This window comes from Bubalus bubalis, chromosome 2 (assembly GCF_019923935.1).
Source record: "Bubalus bubalis isolate 160015118507 breed Murrah chromosome 2, NDDB_SH_1, whole genome shotgun sequence".
NCBI lineage: Eukaryota > Metazoa > Chordata > Mammalia > Artiodactyla > Bovidae > Bubalus > Bubalus bubalis.
Genome location: NC_059158.1, coordinates 36,838,650 through 36,859,781, shown reverse-complemented (window position 1 = coordinate 36,859,781; position 21,132 = coordinate 36,838,650). Strand labels below are relative to the sequence as shown.

At 46.2% G+C, this 21,132-nt stretch overlaps 2 protein-coding genes across 8 annotated transcripts; one reads left to right on the top strand and one right to left on the bottom strand.

Moving 5' to 3' along the window:
* Window positions 1–116: 116 nt before the first annotated feature.
* On the top strand, window positions 117–13,013 carry APOBEC2 (apolipoprotein B mRNA editing enzyme catalytic subunit 2). The gene is made up of 3 exons (XM_045163103.1): window positions 117–408; window positions 9,217–9,780; window positions 12,610–13,013. The coding sequence occupies exons 1-2, from the start codon at window positions 278–280 to the stop codon at window positions 9,758–9,760; spliced, it is 675 nt and encodes a 224-aa protein (XP_045019038.1). The 5' UTR covers window positions 117–277; the 3' UTR covers window positions 9,761–9,780; window positions 12,610–13,013.
* Window positions 13,014–15,082: 2,069 nt separating this feature from the next.
* On the bottom strand, window positions 15,083–20,868 carry OARD1 (O-acyl-ADP-ribose deacylase 1). Of its 7 annotated transcripts, none has more exons than XM_045163118.1 (6): window positions 20,729–20,868; window positions 19,918–19,997; window positions 19,412–19,556; window positions 18,315–18,373; window positions 17,205–17,317; window positions 15,083–15,698 (listed from the first exon to the last, which is right to left on the bottom strand). In XM_045163118.1, exons 2-6 carry the CDS (start codon window positions 19,954–19,956, stop codon window positions 15,596–15,598), a joined length of 459 nt encoding a protein of 152 aa, XP_045019053.1. In that variant the 5' UTR covers window positions 19,957–19,997; window positions 20,729–20,868; the 3' UTR covers window positions 15,083–15,595. The 7 variants fall into 7 exon arrangements, with proteins under 7 accessions (XP_045019053.1, XP_045019051.1, XP_045019055.1 ...); XM_045163116.1 differs by having other exon boundaries at window positions 20,609–20,743; XM_045163120.1 differs by having other exon boundaries at window positions 20,593–20,730.
* Window positions 20,869–21,132: the final 264 nt, after the last annotated feature.

The following is a 21,132-nucleotide window of genomic DNA, read 5'->3' as shown; positions in this document are numbered from 1 at the left end:
GGGACACCGATGGCCAGATTTTCCATTCCCCCCATCCCCGCACCCGCCGTCACTCAATTAAAAAAAGATAGAGCCAGAGAAGCTGGGGGAGGGGCCTCTGGCTATAAAGCCTGCGGGCCAGGGGCTGAGCACACTCGCCTGGCCTGCCCCCATCCTTTTCCCATCACCCCAGGCAGATTTAGCTGCTGACAGCTGCTTGGGACTCTGCCGCCAGGCCTTGGCCCAGACCCGCCGCCTCTCCCCTCTTTCTCATTGACTCCAGAGCCTCAGCCCCTCCATGGCTCAGAAAGAAGAGGCCGCGGCGGCCGCGGAGCCCGCCTCCCAGAATGGCGAGGACGTGGAGAACCTAGAGGACCCCGAGAAGCTGAAGGAGCTGATTGAGCTGCCGCCCTTTGAGATCGTCACCGGGTGAGAGCTGGGCGTGGGCTGGGCTCCTGCTTCCCGGCACGAAGCAGGCGGGACAGGCTGGGGGACCTAGGATGGTAATAGTAGGGGTCAGGGTCACCACAGCCTTGAGAGCACACCGGTGTGCACCACGTGGGAAGCAGCAGCAACACGCTCTGGGCTTCTCAGAGTGACACCTCCGATCAGCAGAGGTAGAACTCAGGAATAGAGGACCCTGAGAAGGAAACCAGCCCTGGGGCTTCCTGGTGTTGAGGCGTCACCTTCCTCTCTGGGTAAAAGCAGTTTAGTCCCGGCGAATTTGGTGAGATCATGGGATACCGCCAGCACATTTCAATACGGTCCCAGAGAACCTCCTCCTTCAACTTCTGTCCCTGCTTCTGAGTGGGCCTCTCCTCTGCCCATATGTCTCCCTCTCTTTCTTTACAGCTTCTCCCTGAGGTAGAAGAGCCTAAGGCAGGAAAGACAGATCCATCCTTTTCCAAGCTAGAGTGAGAAGCAGTCTGTTTTTCTTGCTGCATCATCTCTGAATCTCCCCAGGGGCTGAGATTCTCATCTGCCCCCAGGGTAAAAGAGAGGTTACAGGCCAGGTAACACAGGCCAGGGCTGGAGCTTCTGGGCAGGGGAGGTGTTCCTTCACCCTCCACCACAGCCTGGAGGGAGCAGGACCTAGAGCAGAGAATGCTGAGGCTCCAAAGAGGGTCCCCCTGCCTTGTCTAGATGATGCCACTTCCAGGAATGAAACAGGGCAGTCAGCCTCCTCTTCTCTTCCTGTCCTTTTGGCAGAAGATTCTGCTAAATTCCTGAACAAAGACTAAGAAGGGAATTTGTTGTTGTTGTTGTTTAGTCATTAAGTCATGTCCGAGTCTTTGCGACCCCATGGACTGTAGCCCACCAGGCTCCTCTCTTCATGGGATTCTCCCGGCAAGAATACTGGAGTGGGTTGCCATTTCCTCCTCCAGGGGATCGTCCTGACCCAGAGACTGAGTATGTAGGGGCATAGGATTCTTTCACGGGAGTCTCCAGCAATGCCCACAGGCAGAGGAGGGGTCACAGGAAGAGAAATTCCGGGAAGAATGGAGGCATGATGCCTTCAAGGGCAGAAGGAACCCTAGAGGTGATTGGGACTTGCTGTTTGAAGCTGGGTTAGTGTTTTTCCAGTCCTGGCCTGGCTGCAGTTTTTTCATTTGGAACCTTAGGAAGTTGTGCTACTTGATTCCCAAGTCCCCTTCCCGCTGAGACATTTTCCGGTTTCTAAGAGAACCTGAGGGAAATGTATCCTAGTTCCTGAGGCAAGGCTTCAGGGAAGAGCCCCTGAACTTGTACTTGTCCGTGGCCAACCAAGTAATGTCACCCTCGTCCCAGGATTAAAGGAGCCACAGGGCACAGATTAATATAGACATAGGGAGAGCTTAGGGGCCGCCAGGCGGGGAGAGTCCTCCATTCCAGTGGCTTTTTATGGAAAGAGATCCTTTTTCTAACAGCTAAGTATGCTGGCCCATGCTGGCCTTGGTCTGTGTCTCTCACACACACAGAGGCACACCCACTCTGTGCTGTGCTGTAATCTCCCCGGCACAGGGGCAGGGGCAGCTCAGAAGAGAGAGTATGTTTGCCGAGTTGAACATGCTTTGGGAGCTCAGGGTGGTGGGTTTTGAGAGATTAAGTCCTCTGATGTCACGGACAAGTGTCCGAGGGTTTATGATGCCAGCACACCCGAGCTCATTCCAGCCTCACCGTGAGGCTGAGAGAGGAGCTGTATCACCATCACACTACAGCTGGGGAAACAGAGTCAGGGAGGCCCAGGCACGCTCCGAGACCACAGAACTGTAAGAGGCACGCTTTCTGACTCCAGCCTAGCGTCCTTCTCACTGGTCTCCCAAACAGAGCTCCCACCTGTCTCCATCCTCCAGGTGGTGAGGTGCAAAGGCTTCCTGAGCCAAGGCTCCCCAGTGAGGCACAGGAGGGCCACTTTCTGGACACTCTGAGAGCAGTTCAGGAGGAAGGTGGAGCCCTTCGTATTTCCCGGACACAAGGAACAGCTGTGATGATCTGTCTCCTGGGCCCCTGAGGGTAAACAGACAACTTAAAATAGCCCTGAGGTGCGGCTGTGTCTGTGAGGGGACAGGCCGAGGGAAAGCTCTCCTCTCCTCCGCTCTCCAGGTGTCCTGGCATCAAAGGGCCAGCAAAGCCCAGCCTCCCTGGGGGAGGGTCTCATCACACTGCTCTTTAGAACAGGGCCCCAGACTAGAACAGCAGACGGCTTTTGAGCAAACAGTCTGAGAGCAGGGGCACTACCAGGTACGAATAAGGAGAAATGTGCCCACTTGTCGTGATTCTGGTGTGAATAGGGCACTCGGGATAGAAAGCAGGGAATTCCCAGGTGGTCCAGGGGTTAGGGCTGGGCACTTTCCCTCCCGAGGGCCCAGGTTTAATCCATGGTCAGGGAACTAAGATCCTACAGGCTGCGTGACTCGGTCAGAAAAAAAAAAAGAAAGCAGACTTAAGAACATTAAAAATGATGTGATAGAAAATGCTAGCAAAAGGCCTATAGCAGCAGCGGTGTGCCCAGGCCTGTTCATGCCTCAGCTGAGAGCCCGTTGGACTCATCTCTTACCACGTCTGTGTCCACTGACTTCCTGTTGGTTTCTTGAAATCTCCACAGTGGGTGTGTATACAGGAAAGCAGCAAATGTTAGAAATCAGGGCTTTACCAAAAAAAAAAAAAAAAGCACTGAGAGAGAGAACCCTCTGAACAGGAATGGAAGGGCAGAGGAGGGATGTGCTTAAAAGGGGAAGACCTGAGGCCCAGAGAAGGCACCATCCTTCAGTACCAGGTTTAATTTTCAAAAGTCAACCGTTGTCCAAAGAGAGGTGAGATTACTCAGTCTGTCTTTTGGATGAGGAAACCGAACTTCAGAGGGAGAGATAATTTGCCCAAAGCTAGTAGGTGAAGTCAGGCTTCCCAGGTGGCGCTAATGGTAAAGAACCTGCCTGCCAATGCAGGAGATGCAAGAGACTTGAGTTCGATCCCTGGGTTGGGAAGATCCCCTGGAGGAGGGCATGGCAACCCACTCTAGTATTCTTGCCTGGAGAATTCATGGACAGAGGAGCCTGGTGGGCTACAGTCCATGGGATTGTAAAGAGTCGGACACAACTGAATGACTGTCACCTCATAGCTGATTAACAATGTTGTGAGTTTCAGGTGGACAACAAAGGGACTCACCATACATACACATGTATCCATGGTCCCTCAACCGCCCTCCCATCCAGGCTGCCACATAACACTGAGCAGAGTTCCCTGTGCTATACTGTAGGTCCTTGCTGATTATCCATTTTAAATATAGCAGTGTGTACACATCGACCCCAAACTCCCTAACCATCAGGGAGAGCTTCTTGAGGGGAGAAGTTCCAGATATATTATTAATATATATACAAAGATCCGACAGCACTAGGCTCACAAGAGAATTCCTCTGGTTCTCTTTTGCTTCTGAACTCAGCTTGCTTGAGGGAAGCTCTGGGGCACCTGAATGGGTTGGTTCCCCATCCCTCCATCTCAGCTGCAGCTCTGCCTGGCAGCACCCCTTGCTGTGTGTTTGTCTTTATCTCTAGTTATGTTCTGTATGATTTTACATGAAGCTGAACCTGCTATCAAAGGGGTTATTCTGGAACAGAGATAAATGGCACAGGCAGTGAGTCTCCTTTCAACCACTTCTTTAGCCACCAGTCATTTACTCCACCCACGTGAGGAGAGAGAGGAGAAGCAGGGTTCAGAGAAGGGCTGGGCCAGGAGTCGGGGGCCTTCAATGCCACTGTTAATGCTGTGACTGCTCGCCCCTCACCTGGACTCCTGAGCAGACTGCAAAGGCTTGTTTCATAAAGGACAGAAGATGGTCACAGACTCTGGTCTCCTCTGAGGGTCAGGGGAAGGTGGAAGCATATGTGCAGGATGGCATTCCTCTGAGAAACAGGGCGGGCCCAAGAAAAAGGGCGGGCCCAGGGCTTGCGGAATCCCATCCAGAACTGCCAGTCAGGAGCTAGCAGCCCATCAAACACCTTCTTAGCTCCAGGAAGTCTGGCTGTTAGAACTCTGTTTCCCCACAGTCCTCCTTCTGACGATGCCTGCTCTGTAGCATCCACTTTGAAAAGTGGTCTGAGAAAGGGGAAAGGAAACTCAGATTGGCAATTCTGCCTCTTTCAATTGAGTAGGTCATGAAAAGGTCTAGTGAGCAAAGTGGAAATGAGTCACCACTCAATTACCTGTGAGTAGGTTTACTGCTCCATGGATTATTTGGGGGGCAAATGTCTATAATCTCGGAGGAGCTTCCACTGCCCTCCAAGTTGCTTGCCTTCACTGTCTAGATTTAGGAAATGCAAATGTTTTTTAATGTAAAAGTGAGGGGGGGGGGAATATATATATATATATATATATATATATATATATATATATATATATATATATATTACATTGAGTCACATATCTTCTCCATCCATCAAGCAGTTGTCCCTCTTTTTCTAGATATAAGGATTCTTGGTTTCCAGCCTAGAGAACTGCCATGTCCAGAAACTCAAGTCTAAGGAGATGAAGTGTGAATAGCCTTGTTTGCAGAAAGTATGAGGAAATGGTTCCTAAGGAGGTGCTGAAGTTGGCAGGAGGGAGTAGGAGTTATGCTGTTAGTTTCTGTGCTTGAAGAAGGGACTGGGCCCACGTGAAGAAATCTATCATCAGCATCTCTCTCCTGGCCACCACTCCAACATACACTCACACACTCACACACACACACACACACACACACACACACACTCACACACACACTCACACTCACACTTCACCAGGAAAAGATCTGCTGGGGTTGACAGCAAAGAGCTATATGTAAGTATGGTACTGGAGCATGTCATGCTACTAGGAAATAAAAGATGTGTGTGATTATCTACAAAGTCACTGTCACTATTTCTGTCTTTCCACTAGTGGGCATAAGGTTATTTAGTCGCTCTGTCATGTCCGACTCTTTTGCGACCTCATGGACTGTAGCCCTCCAAGCTCCTCTGTCCATCGGATTTCACAAGCAAGAACACTGGAATGGGTTGCCATTTCCTTCTCCAGGGGATCTTCCTGACCCAGGGATCGAACCCATGTCTCCTGCATTGGCAGATGGATTCTTTATTATTGAGCCACCAGGGAAGCCGAGTGGGCATAATAGTGTTGACTTACTTTGTGATTCTATAACATAACCCAAGATGACCACGTTGGCTAGCTCTCTGGAGAAATTTCAGACCACCTCTGCTCTCCTGGTGGCCCTCCAGGACCTGGCTGTTTCAGTCTGAAAAGCCCAAAGAACCTCATTCAACCTGTATGCTCCTTCTAGAAAAACCAAGAATTCCACTGAGAAGCCAAGCAGGCTCAGTCTCTGAACAAATTCCAACAAAGACTGGGAGCCGAGACCTTCCGTGACCTTCCTTTGCCCCTTGAATGCACTTCCCTTTCTGTGGTACTGGGTCCAGAAAGCCCTGCTGAGTGACAGTGCAGACCATGAGGCTGCTGGCCCCAGGAGTTGGAAACCGATATTTATGGAGAAGTGAATGTTCTTCCTCTCCATTGGCCTTCCCATTTCTCTGGGTCCTTTCCTCTTGCCTAAAGAAGAGGAGGACAGACTGAGAGAAGCATCAGTTGTAGACCATCCAGCCAACATGCAACCTCACACTGGGCCACACATGTCTTCTTGACTGGGCTGTACTTGGCAAAGTTGGAGCAATACTTTCAGTTTCTGAAAGGAAACCTGAGGGACCACATAGGAAGCTACTGCTGAAGCCCCCAAGCCAACCAAGCAGCTATGAATCCTTCCAAAACCTTTACCTGTGAATCCATCCTACAGGTGGCTCTGGATTGGACTTGGGGATGGTTGGGGGGGTGGGGGTGGGATTGGGGGTGGTCTGGCACTGATTAGAGAGGGGAAAAAAAAAAGGTTTCAGCAAGAAAGGTAGGCTCCGTGCTTCTCAGGAGAAAAAAAAGCCACTCTAGGAAGTGAAAGGATCATTTAGCAACTGGCTGAGTTGAGGAGTGGTCTTCTGGGGTGAGTTTACCGGGGAAGAGCTCAGTGTAAGTGACTTCCCAGCAGGGACTGAAAGAGGAGAGGGGAATCATCAGGCCATCCTTTCTCCCCAAATGTTAAGTAAATAATAAACACATTCAACCAGGGACAGAGGGACTTAAGAGAGCTAAAGATAGTACCCAAAGGAATCCCGGGGCTGGGGCCCCAAACACATCCATCTCCACAGTGGAAACTTAACCTGACAGCAAGGGACATGGAAACCTAGGTGGGGAAAATTTGGTGATGGGGGAGGGGACAGCTGCAGGGAAACAGCTCACATTTACTCAGCTCTTTGGCACCTGCTACTTATCACTAAGAAGCCAAGGCCCTGGGATACCAGGGATCCCCCTGCAGCCCAGGGAGTTGGGTGACCTCTCTGGGGGGAGGGAAGGAGTGTAGGGAAGAAAGAGCAGAGCTACTAGTTGGGGATCCTCTGGGGCAACCACAGAGATCACATTTTTTAAAGGTTTTTATTTTTGTCTGCACTGGGTCTTCATCAATGCATGTGGGCTTTCTCTAGTTGCAGCAAGCAGGGTTTCTCATTTCGGAGGCTTCTCTTGTTGTGGAGCACAGGCTCTAGGGAGCAGGGCACAATAGTCGCATCATGAGGGCTTAGCTGCTCCTCGGCATGTGGAATCTTCCCGGAGCAGGGATCGAACCCCTGTCCTCTGCACTGGCAGGCTGATTCTTAACTGGTAGACCACCAGGAAATCTGAGATTACATTTTTTAAAAGAAAACATTCAGCCTCTCCAGCTGGTACTCATCCCCTCCTCTCCTTCTGACCTTTTCAGTCTCTCTTCTTACAGCCTCTTCATTCTCCTTGGCCTTCAGTTCAGTTCAGTTCAGTTCAGTTCCGTCGCTCAGTCGTGTCCAACTCTTTGCGACCCCATGAATCGCAGCATGCCAGGCCTCCCTGTCCATCACCAACTCCCGGAGTTTACCCAAACTCATGTCCATCAAGTTGGTGATGCCATCCAGCCATCTCATCCTCTGTCATCCCCTTCTTCTCCTGCCCCCAATCCCTCCCAGGATCAGTGTCTTTTCCAATGAGTCAACTCTTTGCATGAGGTGGCCAAAGTATAGGAGTTTCAGCTTTAGTATCAGTCCTTCCAAAGAACACCCAGGACTGATCTCCTTTAGGATAGACTGGTTGGATCTCCTTGCAGTCCAAGGGACTCTCAAGAGTCTTCTCCAACACCACAGTTGAAAGGCATCAATTCTTTGGTGCTCAGCTTTCTTCACAGTCCAACTCTCACATCCATACATGACCACTGGAAAAACCATAGCCTTGACTAGACAGACCTTTATTGGCAAAGTAATGTCTCTGCTTTTCAATATGCTATCTAGGTTGGTCATAACTTTCCTTCCAAGGAGTAAGCATCTTTTAATTTCATGGCTGAAATCACCATCTGGCTTTCAAACCTGCACAAATCTTCCCTATTTTAGAAAAACATGCACATACAAACAAGACAATCTTCAATTCTGATGCTTGCTTCTTTAGCTTCTCTTTTTTTCTTACCTTATTATTACCAAACTTTTTGAAACACCTGGCCTTTTTCTGCTGCTTTCATTTGCTAATCATCCACCTCCCCTGGAAGCCACTGGACATATTCCTCACCAAGTCTGGTGCCCTAAGTCACCAAGTGGGCTTCCCAAATTTCAGAGTTTTCCCCAGCTTCACTCTCTCTCCCTAAAGTCACCCCTGTAACTCTTCCATGGACCTGTTTCATTATACTTTTCTTTCCTCAGGAACCTGTAACAATGCTCTATTGACTTCCAAGTCAAGGCTAAACTTTCAAGAAACTTCACCATGGGTCCTTACTCCACTTCGTCATTTTCAGCAGTCTTCTACTGTTCTCAGCTGTCTTATTTACATCTTTTCTTTCCAGCTAGAATCTAGCTGGTAGATTATAAGCATCTAAAGAACAGAGGCTAAGTCTTTTATGGTTTTGAAATGTGTCAATACTACACAAGTTAATTCATATCAAAGTACCCTGAGATAGCCTAGCCTCAAAAATAAACCTTCTTGGACACTTACATGACAACCATTCTTTCGCCTGAGGGAAAAGATGACATGAGAAAGTCCTTGGGAGAGCCTGGGACCGCACATTTTAGGCCACCCCTTACCTGAGATGCAATATCCGTGAGTGACAAGGAGAGATTATGAAAGCATGAAATACTCTGCACAATCTTTGCCTTGCTTTGTCATGAGAATTTTTACATGCTTGCTACTTTGTAATACTATTTGGACACTGCTTTTCAAACCTGGCTACTTATTTGAATCATCTGGAGCATTTTTTTTTTTTTTTTAATACTGATGCCCGGGCCTCCTCCAAATGTTCTGATTTATTGGTGTGGGGCACCAGCACAGACATTTGTAGCTCCTCCAGTGGATTCTAATGTACAGTCGGGTTAAAGAGTCACTGAATTAGAACTCTGAACATGTGCCATGTGTTGGGAGTGAAGGTGTGTTTGAAGATCTGTGCTAGTGTGGTGTCCAGGATGCACACCGCACTCCACGTTCTCTCTTCTCCTTTAGATACACCATTTGCATTCCTTCATGCCTTTGTCACCACCGTTAGCATATAGGCAAGGCCTGTTTCAGTGGAGAGAATGAATCTGTCCCCGGGGGAATTGATCTTGGAAAGCCACCTACTCCAGGCGAGTCCTAGAACAAGAACTCATTACCCACTCTCTTTCCCTGTACCTTTGTCTCCTTGACCCATAGGGAGCGACTGCCTGCCCACTACTTTAAGTTTCAGTTCCGGAATGTGGAGTACAGCTCCGGCAGGAACAAGACCTTCCTCTGCTATGTGGTGGAAGCACAGAGCAAGGGAGGCCAAGTGCAGGCCTCTCGGGGGTATCTGGAGGACGAGCACGCCACTGCCCACGCAGAGGAAGCCTTCTTCAACAGCATCATGCCGACCTTCGACCCCGCCCTGCGCTACGTGGTCACCTGGTATGTGTCCTCCAGTCCCTGCGCGGCCTGCGCGGACCGCATCGTCAAGACCCTCAACAAGACCAAGAACCTGCGCCTGCTCATCCTGGTGGGGCGGCTGTTCATGTGGGAAGAGCCTGAGATACAGGCCGCTCTCAGGAAGCTGAAGGAAGCCGGCTGCAGACTTCGCATCATGAAGCCCCAGGACTTCGAGTACATCTGGCAGAATTTCGTGGAGCAAGAAGAGGGTGAATCCAAGGCCTTTGAGCCCTGGGAGGACATTCAGGAGAACTTCCTGTACTATGAGGAGAAGTTGGCAGACATCCTGAAGTAGGCAGCTAGGTTCAGCCTCACGTGAGTCTGTTCACTGTCAACTTGGGTAGAAGGTCAGGTGGAATGAGTGGTCTCTTTGATTTTCCTTTGAAAGGATTTCATCTGTTTTTTGTTTTTTCTGGTTGGTGGTAACAACATTCTTAGATCCTTCCTTTTCTCTTTCCTCTAAATTCCTCTTCCTAAATCCTTTCTCTCCTATCCTTTTATATCAAACTGACTTCCTCCCTAACTTAGAGTGCTCAAGGGTGATAGAAATCCAAAAGCTTTGATGAGACTCAATAACTTTCTAAGATGAGGATGGTATAAGGACCTGTTGCACATGCGCACGTGTGTGTGTGTGTGTGTATGTGCGTGCACACATGCTCAATCGCTTGGTCATGTCCACATCTTTGCGGCCCCATGGGCTGTAGCCTGTCAGGCTCCTCTGTGCATGGAATTTTCAGGTAAGAATACTGGAGCCGATTGCCATTTCCTACTCCAGGGGATCTTTCCAACACAAGGATTGAACCCTCAATGACTCTTGTATCTCCTGCATTTAGCAGGTGGATTCTTCACTACTTCACCAGCTGGGATGCCCACAAGAACCTGTTACTGAAAAGCAAAGATATTTCAGTCCTCTAACAAGTCCCCATGTCCACCTGTCCAAACTTATAAACTCTAGACACCTTCTAGACACTCTGCCCCCACCCCATTTGCAATCTTACCATTCTATTTTTCCTTTAATGCTCGTTTTTCATTCCTACAGGGGCATTTTTTCCCCTCATTTTTGGTACTTTTGAATGTCCTTGAATGAATTCAACTCTTTGTGAGGAGAAGGGAGGCAGAGAAACTCATGTTTTCAAAAAAATGGTTCTGCTTCGAGGGAGACCAGGAATTGCTGTGTGAACATACAATGCAAGAACACTTCTCTTATGTTGAGAAGACCTCAGCAGAACTTGCAGAAAAACGATGAATTCAGGAATGGAGATAATAAAGCAGCAAGTTCTGCTATAAAGAAATGTTTAAAGGGTTAAAAAGGTGTGTGCAAATTAGGCAACAGCTCAGAGAAGCCTCCTAACAGGTATCAAGATGGGATAGGAGAACTGGAAGATTAGCTACTTAAGCAAATAATTAGGACACAATTAAGGTCAATTCGACCTCTTGCTGAGGGTAAATTAGACTCTTTCAGAGAAACAGGCCAATTGCCCTCAGGAAAAGAGCGTACAGGATCTCCTACTGTCTCCTTTTGAATTTGGTCTGATCTAGTTTGCTCCCACAGAAGTGCTATGTATGACTAAGTCCCTTTACAGGACCTGAGTTACTGATCAAAAATTTCCCTTACCAGAGAATAAAGGGTCTTCACACCCTCTTATGCAGCTTTAATTCTGGACACCTCACAGATTATTAAACCACGAGAGCAGCATGCTTCCATGAAGCTAGTGCCTCTCAGTCTCAATAGAGAGATGTTGCTTCATGGGCATGTTCTGGAAACATCAACGTCCAGAGCCTGATGCTGGCAGGTCTGTGCACACGGGGTGTTGATCGTTCTCCAGCTGAGCATTCGCCAATCCACGAAGTCACAGTTCTCAGCCATTTCTTACAAAAAAAGCAGGACCCATTCACTGAATTCAGTGAGACCAGGGTCAGACAGTGCCATGTGATACCGTGCTCACCTAAAGTAAGACACCACTCAAGAGTGGTGGTGAGTAATAATACAAAGATTTCTAAAGGTGACCTCTGAAAATACAAAAAATTTCTTGAAGATTTTATTAGTGTAGGGACTAGCACTCATAAACCCTACATAAATTCTGTAGAATGATGACAGCCTTATTTTAACTCTAGTATACTTTCTTCTTAAAGATCTTGTAGTCACAGGCCACTTCTTCCAGCTGCCTAACTAGCAAGACCTCAGAGATGAGTGTGTCTTACCTATTAAGTCAAATAATTAAATAGCTAAATCTGCTATAAAAATTAAGCATTTCAAGGATTAAAAAGCTTTTAATTTTGGATAATTGAGAGTTGCCTCTTATGCTGATCTAAATCAACATGAACAGATAAATCAGTTTGAGAGAAAAATCCACTTCTAAGTCAAATTATTTTTTAATAAAATATTACTGGACATGTTCCACATTCTAAGCCTCCATTAGTGTACATAATTGTATTATCTGGACCCATTAACATGCTTCCCTGTACTCTGTTTGAGTTGCTCATATTCCTGAAGGGAGAGGTTAAAATGTACGAAGTTTAAAAAAAAAAAAAAAAACTGGCATGAAATCAAGTTGTAATCTAAAAGCCCCAAAGAACTTTGCTTAATTAAAATACTCTCAAGAAATGAGCATTTGTTAAAGAAAATGTGTCTCATATGTCTTCTTCCATCTTTTGAAAAAATGACAGAATAGGATTTAACCATATAGTTAAAGCAAGATAACATAGTTAAGCTTCCCAGGTGGCTCAGTGGTAAAGAAACCACCCACCAAGCAGGAGACATGGGTTCTATCCCTGGGTTGGGAAGATCCCCTGGAGAAGGAAATGGCAATCCACTCCAGGATTCTTGCCTGGGAAATCCCATGGACAGAGCAGCCTGGCTGGCTAGTCCATTGAGTTGCAAAGAGTCATACACGACTTAGTGACTAAACAGCAGCAGCTGTAACATAGTTGAAGCAGATCTCTTCTGGGGCTTTCTCTGTGTGAACCACACCAAAATATAATGAAACAAATCCAATCCTGAGTAAAACAGAAATCACAGGTGACTATGAAGAAAGTCAGGCATTCATTGAGGAAGGAACAAAGAAACCCTAACTCAAAAAGAACACTCTTCGTCGTTTGGGGCCAGCAGGGCTCTCAGTAACATTGCTTTGTTTCCTCACAAAGGTCTGCCTGCTGCCACCGAGAGACAGCAATGACACACGTGGTCATCTGGGACATGCCCGACTTCCTAATACCGCTTGGAGCTGGACAACATTCAACACCAGCCAATCATACTGCCGAAGGCCCTCTGAGGACTCAAAATACACTTACGCTGTAAATCCCTTAAGCTGTACCTCTCTCTCTAAGGCTGCTCTTGGGAAACAGGAAAGTGAGTTGTGAAGAGAGAAATGGCACCAGGCTCCGTGGGACTGAAGGTCCGTATTATTCCCCCAGTTGGGCTTAGGGCAAAGAGCCTCAGACCCAAAGTCTGAACAGATCTTTGAAACATGTCTAGAAATGCATCTCATGTTAAGTTGGGATTTTTTTTTTTTTTAAACAGCAACATTAATAAAAGAGGTGGCATGGTCTTTCTGTGACCAGGTTTTTTAAGGAACTAGAACATTCAGAAATTATAGACGGTGAGCAAATCCCAGCAACAGGGATGTCCCAGGTTACGAACCAAGCCACGTTATATAAAGTGGAAGAAAGGCTTAAACCAGAACTTGCCGGGGCTACACAGAATGTACCAACTCCCATGCAGACTTCACACCTTTGTCTTGACCTTCAGAAAATACTGTCTCAAGATGACTTCTAAATGAGTGGCTTTTCTCTCCTCTGAAAACAAGGAGTATGGCAGAGGATGAAACAAAAGGCACAGGAAACCTGTTCCTAAGGAATATAAATATCCCAATTGCCAATCCATAAGCAATTAGCTCCGTGATTAAAGAGGAAAGGGCGAGAAGTAGGATTTAAATGTTTGGATACACATAATGTAGGGATAGTCTGTGCGTCATACTTGATGGCGAGGGCAGGATGGTGTCTAAAGTCTCGTTTCTTGTCTGAATCCTATGTAGAAGCAAAATTTCACATGTGAATTTCTGGGTGTTTGCCAAACTCTAACTAGGTTTCCAGGAATAATGTGTCCATTCTGATTATCAGGTCATGCCTCCTTTCCCCAGGCTTCAAGTGTGATAAGTCATCGGAATTTGACCCCAAGACTATCTGCAAATGACAGGGCACTTTATCACACCCCTGCGGAATTCCACTTACAGCCAGACCTTCACAAGACTAGGTTTTGTTAACAGAAATGTGAACAAGGCTCATACTCCATGAAACAAATTAACCCTAATCCTAGAAAACCAATGTTTCGACCCAGTGATAACATTTATTTGCAGAGTTAAACAAAATACTTTAATTCTAAGTTTCCTCTTACCACCCCACTCTCCTTTTTTGTACATTCTTTCTTCCCTTTCAACCTCACTGTGTCTGTAGACAGAAACAAAGCTTCAAGAAAAGCCTTAGTCTAAAAGTTTGACAGTGAACTTGCTCCCAGCACTGCCCCTACCCCTACAACATAGAGAACTTGTCTGTTACACAGAGAGATACAGAAGTCAAATACTTTTTGAAACTGCTGCCTCATATCAGGCTGCCACGCAATAAGAACACAAGTCTAAAGTACAAAGATTACATTTAACCAGTGCTCTCCTGATGTTTCAACAAGCCCCTTCTAAAATCCAGTTCTTTTACAATTGGGAAAGCAGCAAGTCCTCTGACAGACCAAGAATTCATTCTATGAAGAAAATCAATAGGCCTGTCTAATCTCAATACCACAGTAAGAGAACAGAGGGTGGAAATAGTCTCCTTGTTTCCCCACACCTCTGATACTGCAAGTGAAGTCCCTCAGTCATGTCCAACTCTTTGCGACCCCATGGACTGTAGCCCATCAGGCTCCTCCGTCCATGGGATTCTCCAGGCAAGAATACTGGAGTGGGTTGCCATTTCCTTCTCCAGGGGATCTTCCCGACCCAGAGATCGAACCCAGGTCTCCCACACTGCAGGCAGACGCTTTAACCTCTGAGCCACCAGGGAAGCCTGATACTGAACCACTGGCTAAAATCCATGAGCCTTATTCTTCCACCATGGAAATCAAGAGTGGACAAAGTGCTGCTCTGAACTTAGAAGGGGACAAATTTACTGTTTTCCATTTTAGCTGGACACACGTCAGAATCCTCTGGAACTCAAAAACACAAAACCGACCATTCTCTCTCACCCCTACCTACCAAATTAGAATTCCTGTTTAAGAGGGAGTGGACCTTTATTTTAAAGTGATGTGTATGGATTTTGTTGAGAACTGCAGATTGAGTCATTCATTAGTTCACACTAAGAACTTTGCCAGGTATTTCACATATGTTATTCTATGTTTTATGACTGAATTCAGACAGGTTTAGTCACAGAAACTATATGGTGGACAGGAGAGAAAGAGTTCAGCACAAGGAGATTCTAAAAGCCTGCCTTTCCAGTGTTCTTGCACATTCTGATGTCTTCTCACCTTGCCACTCTTCCTACTGGGCCCTCTTTCAGATTAAGTTACACGTGAATCCTCCATTAGCCAAACACAGAACAACAAAGACATGTGCAAAGAACCTCACTGGAGCTCCCCCCCCCCAAAAAGATATTTATTTTTCCATTTTTGTCACCACAGATTCCTTGTAAACATAAAACTTTTGTAATTTAAACAAAAACCAAAACCATGATTCTCTCCTAGGATCAATTTGATGCCATAAGGATAATACCAAGTAAGTGCACAAATGACACAAGATGCAAAATTAACTGAAAACGGTCATCCTTCTGGAAATTTCTCTTAAAACAGCAGAGAAGTAAAAGCAATGCTGCCACCTAGTGGCAACCCAAACCAATCACATGGCATCCCCAGCAAAATGGGTCCTAGGCCCAGCATTTAGTCCCTCCCCTTACCTTCCTGAAAAATTCCCAGCAACAAGAAACCCCTCCTCCAGAGTCCCATTCAATCCTGAGAATACAGCAACCCAGGTCTGGCCTGTAACACAGACTACTTCACAAGAAACAGTCCTCTGACCATTTTAAGGTCAGTTTGCTCAGTCCTGTGGCCCAGGTGATGCAGAAGGTAGACACATCCAAAACGCTCTTCTGTTCAGAGTGTGTACACAGTAATTCTGATGTCTGTTGCCTCAAAGACCTCCTCAATTATTGCGGATACATTCTCCCATTGCAGACGATCAAGACCACATCCAATCCTGAAAAAGACAAAATATCTCCACTGGTTGTGATTGAGGAAAAGGCTCCTTCCCTCTTTCCCTAGGCTGCATCCACCCAAAGCCAAAGATAACATCTGGTCTCACACCTATAGGCAACTATGGTGGGAGTTTAGAAGTTAACGCCTATTGTGAGTCACCTAAGGCTGTTTCCTAGACAGCCCTAACATCCAATAGCTGTCACTTCTCTTTTGCAAAATAAAGTACCAATTCCCAGTTACTTCAGGGTACATTTAGAAATATGTGTACCTCTGCCGTGAGACAGAAGAACTGTTTCTACTAGTGAAAACTAGCCATGGGTGGATGGGAAAAGGTTGGTATTTTTAAACCGTGTTAGTCACTCAGTCATGTTTGACTCTTTGTGACCCCATGGACTATAACCTGCCAGGCTCTTCTGTCCATGGGTATTCTCCAGGTAACAATATTGGACTGGGTTGCCATGCCCTTCTCCAGAGGATCTTCCTGACCTCGAGATCGAACCTGGGTCTCCCACACTGCAGGCAGATTCTTTGCCAACTGAGCCACCAGGAAAGCCCATTTTAAAAACACACTTATGATAACGGAATGTTAAGGAAGATAACTGGGAAATGCCAAGCTGATTGTAATTCCAATCTTCCTGACACCCTGGTGAGAAACCTCAATCTGCCCACAAAACTACTACCTGGCAGCTTTCTTCCAAGATGTTACTTTACTGATCCTCAGTATCCACAGGGAAAAAAGAAAGGCTTAAAGTTGATAATTTTATATTAATGCATTAAGTTCCTGAAAAAACTGTGATTAAAAAAAAAAAGTTTCCGGTACATAAGTCATGAATATATTACAGACCAGTGTAAGATGAGGGATCAAGTAGCCACATTTCTAACTCAGAGCCTGGAATAAACCTGCATGCGTGGTCAGTACTGACTCAGAACTAGTCAGTCAGGAAGAGAAGGGACCCCAAGCCTATTCCTGAAAAGGAAACAAAAGAAGATACTGAACCCCAACATCAGTCCCTTAAGTTCCCAATATCTAGGGTATAGAACGTTACATCAGCAACAGACCCTCTGGCTACTATCCATGCTGAACATAAATAAGCATTCAGTTTACAAAGCAGTGATAACCTACAACTTTGTTCACACAGAATGAGCAGGTTTGGGACACCTGAAGTGGCCCAGAGAGAAATCACAATGGCTCAGTCTTGATTCTTGAGCTGTACTAGAGGATGCCTAGAATTCAACAAATAGTGGTGAACAACGCTCCCTCCCTACTAGGCGGGCTGAGGAAGACCTGTGTTTTAATCATCCTGATTCATTCAGCCCAAGCTAAAAGATGGGCATGCCTTGAGCGAAGATCTGACAACTGGTTTACTGATGATTTTTAAATGTTTTGAAATTTGTCCGCCTTTAAGTCTACATTTTGGGTTAAGATAAGCTTTTAAGTCATTTCTCTTTGGCTAAGACAGTAAACCCCACCAATCAAGTCTTCACTGAGGGCCCTGGATTTCCTTGCCTTGGCATGGAAAGGTCGGTGACTCCATTCTTCAGACAATGGGACTTCATAGCCTCTAAACTCTTCCGTAAGTTTTCATAAGTTGGCTTGTGTGAAGCCCTTTTCTTTGTAATCTGAGTACAAAGAACAAATTCAAATTTCCATTAGACCAAAATGAGAGGCAAAAAACGTCATCATGTTCTCCCAACATCATGATAATTAAAATAAGTATACTTTTATAGACTAGTCTAGATAACAAATGTCATACGGTCTCTTCCAGATATGGGAGCCCCTCAGGAATCCACTGAAGAGAGCCAGAGACCCAGACACTGCCACATCTTTTCTTTTCCTAAGAAACCCAGATTAGCAGGTGTGCCTGTTGTCTATTGTTTTTAAGCAAGGTAGGTCAAAGTTCTTGTGCCACTTCCAAGAGATAAGCTATGTATCTGTAACAAGGAAGAACCCATAGCACCTAAAAATTTCCTGTTAGGCTTATTTATTTAGAAACAGTGCTTGCCTTTTATTTCCCTATAAAAGCACAGAAAGAAACTGGTAGCATTCCAAACAAGACTGCAAGTCACAGTAGCCTTAAGGACAGCATCCCCACTTTGTGTGCTACCTAAATCAAGCTTGTAGTGAAGTTGGCTCTAAGTCATCCAGCAGCATCACCAAGAAGCTGCACTCCTTCACAGGTCAAAGACCACTGGGACAATGGAAGAAATCCACATGGAGGAAGCAAGCAGGAGAGGAGCAGAGTTATTACCTGGCACTGCATTTGGTAAGGAAGGATGAGAGAAAAACTCTTTTGAGCAATCCGTCTCTTGGGACTTTATTGTCTCTATTTCACTACGACAATGAAGGAATTAAAGCAAGGGAAGCATCCCTAACTTTCGCACATCATGTAACAGGTCTTTGGTAAATATCCAGCTTTTTCCCACGGAGTTGGGATGCAGCCTGATGTTTCTAACCCAGTGCACCAAATAGCCACCACCTCTGGATCTGAGTCGGCATGAGGTCAGCTTTTCGACATTTTTGGTTGTCTATAAAGAAACACTTGTGATCAACATAAATGCAGCAAAGCCCATCTGTTTGCTAATACTTAAAACTTACTGAGAATTGGCCCCGTCTTACCAGGTAATATATATATCGCCCATCTCTCTTCAGAACAGCCACTTCTCCAGACTTTTTCTCTAAGAAAAACAGTTATTTAATAGTAAAAAAAGAAATACCGAAACAGTGATCTTCATTCTTAGATTTTTAAAAGATCTTTATAGATCTGAGTCTACTTCAGAACTAGAATTAATTTTCAACTCTGAAGAACCCTTTGATCCTTATCAGCCTTCCTAAATACCATATTCCTTAACTTCCAGTTTTCCTGCTGTTTTAGGAAATCATGTTTTCAATCATGTTTTCCTCACAATCCACCTTCAATCCTGCTACATTTTCAAATTTCCTTTCTTGTTCTCTTAAAAAATGTTAATGTCTATTGCCTTGAAATATTTTAGAATGTGCAGCATTTTTCACTTGCCAAATGTGTATTTAATAATTATATTTTTACATACAAACAGCTAATGTGTTAAGCATTATGGGGGAACATAGATGTATTAACATTAAAAACTAAATTATTTAACAGTGTCCAGTCAGAAGAACTGTGTAGTGTTTTGAAACAAATACAATACAAAGCAGTAAGAAGTTGCTTTCTTTAGGCTGGGAGCAGAATCACCAGTGGCGACTGATTCAGTAAGCCTGGACTTGGTCTAAGCAACTGTTTTCAGAAGCTCCACCTCTGATTCTGGTACACATTTCTGCTTTACAATCACTGGGAGCAAGGAACGGGAAGTGTTTGTAAGGAAAAGTTCTAAACTCTTTGAAGCATAAGCACAGTATGGGCAAACAGGGAATCCTGAATGCCAGGCTAAAAGCTGTGGACTTTGTTAAGCATGCCAGAGTTATTAAAGGCTTCAGACAAATTGAGTAATATTATTAAAAAACATTTATGAAAAAGGGAGAAGAAATTTAAAACTTTTACAAGAACTCAGGTTTCGTGGGCCAACCCAAACTAGAGATCATCTCTGTAGAGGAAAAACTTAAATCTGAAGAGTTAAAAGGGCTCGGTAGTTAGGAACCCCATCTGTGCATATATATCTTGTTTAAATTATTAAGCTTAAAAGGAGCATCAAAAGATGGTCTAATCGGGGCACATGAGTTCAGCTGCTTTCAAAACTCACGTTGATTCAATAGTTCCTGCACTCCTCCAAATTTCTTCTTGAAGAGGACAGCTATCCCAGCGCCCATTCGACAGTCCTCACTGATACAATGCACTAAAGAGTCTGTTTGGGGACATGCAAATAGGTCTCCTTTCACATAAGTAATCTAAAATGTGCAAAGAGAAAGAAACTTTTGTTACATATAGAAAAATACTAAGCTACTTCTTTTCCTTTCCTGTGCCCACCACCACCACCACCACCACCACCACCACCACCACCTCTCCCCCCCTCATCCCTCCTTCATTTAGAAGACATATTTTCAGAACTTAATGAGTTATCTAAAGCGAATTAAAGCATGTGCAAAGTAATGAGTGGGCTCTGCCTAAGATTGTATCAGCCTTTCTAAAATAAATCAACAGGAGAGGAAAAAAGACAATTCAATTACTAGTTTAATTAAAAAGTGTTTGTGCTTTGACCTCAATCATTCTTAATTTCAGTTCACCAATAAGTTAATAGTTGTTACGCACTCGGCTTCCTTCTGAATCTTCATTAGGGCTGCCAGCCATGATACTGGGTCGCTATTTCCAGAACTGAAGTGTTTCTTCAGCTATAAAAAGAGAGTAAAAATGCTTAGGCAGCCCAAATATATTACATTCAGACTGCCCTGACCACCCACGTACTAACTTTTCCCCCCACCGTTTATTACTGAGTGTGACTTCTCTAGAAAGGAACGCAAAAATCCTCGGGGTAAGAAGGAGAGGAGTAATGCCTGGGTTCGGAGGCGGCCATGACCCGATTGCATTTCGCGCTTCCCAGGAGCGGAAGAAAGGCAGTCCTAGGACCCGCCTCCTCCTTTCCCCGAGCCCGCGCCGAGCAAGGCTGATTTAGGACAGTCTTTTCTCTGAAAGATGCAAGAGTACTTCCCCATTGGGTCTGGCCCAGAGACAAAAAGGTCGCCAACTAGAGAGTGTACCGGTCAGGCGGAGTGTACTGCCAAGACGCGGGCAGGGGTGAGAGGGAAGGCGGCCCCTTAAGGAAGGCTCACCCCCATCTTTTGGGGGGGGGGGGGGAACTGGGGGAAGAAGTAGAGAGAGGCCTCCCATTCTCTGTCTCCTACCCTAGGGGTGATCAGCCAGGGCGTAGGGCCTGTCCCGGGATCCCGTGGGAGGAAGCGAGGAGGCTCGCTCAAAGACCCAACGTACCCCCGTTACCCTTCACCTGGAAAGGAGTTAGCCGTTACGAGGTCCCGCCCCGCGGGGAAGGGCTCTGGTAGGTGGGTAGCAGCGGACGAGCCCACGATACGAAGCCAATCCCACCACAGCCTTTAATTGCGCGTACCTAAGATGGCCGCCCACCATCCGGGAGCCGGGCGGAAACGAGCCCCTCTAGCTAGCTAGCCGAACCAGCACTCTTTGGTGATGGCCGCCGAACTTCCGGCGGTGAAGCCCGACCGCCGCCGCCGCCCGGGCATGCGTAACGAGACAGCCGAATGCAAGTTGGGTAGAGCGGCGCCTGCGCATTAAGTCCCAAGGGGTGTGTCTCCAGGGGCCGCAAAGAAGAGGGAGGGCAGTTGGCAAAGGAGTTACTTAGCGCCTGCGTGGTGCTAATGTTCAGGGCGGCGTTTGAGTGGAAGGGTCTGGAGCGCCTGGAAGGCGCCTGCGTATTCCTTTGGCCGGGTGGGAGCCAATCAGGAAACTGGGCGTGGCTAAGACATACGCCTGCGCAGTGCTGCTTCTGCGGGG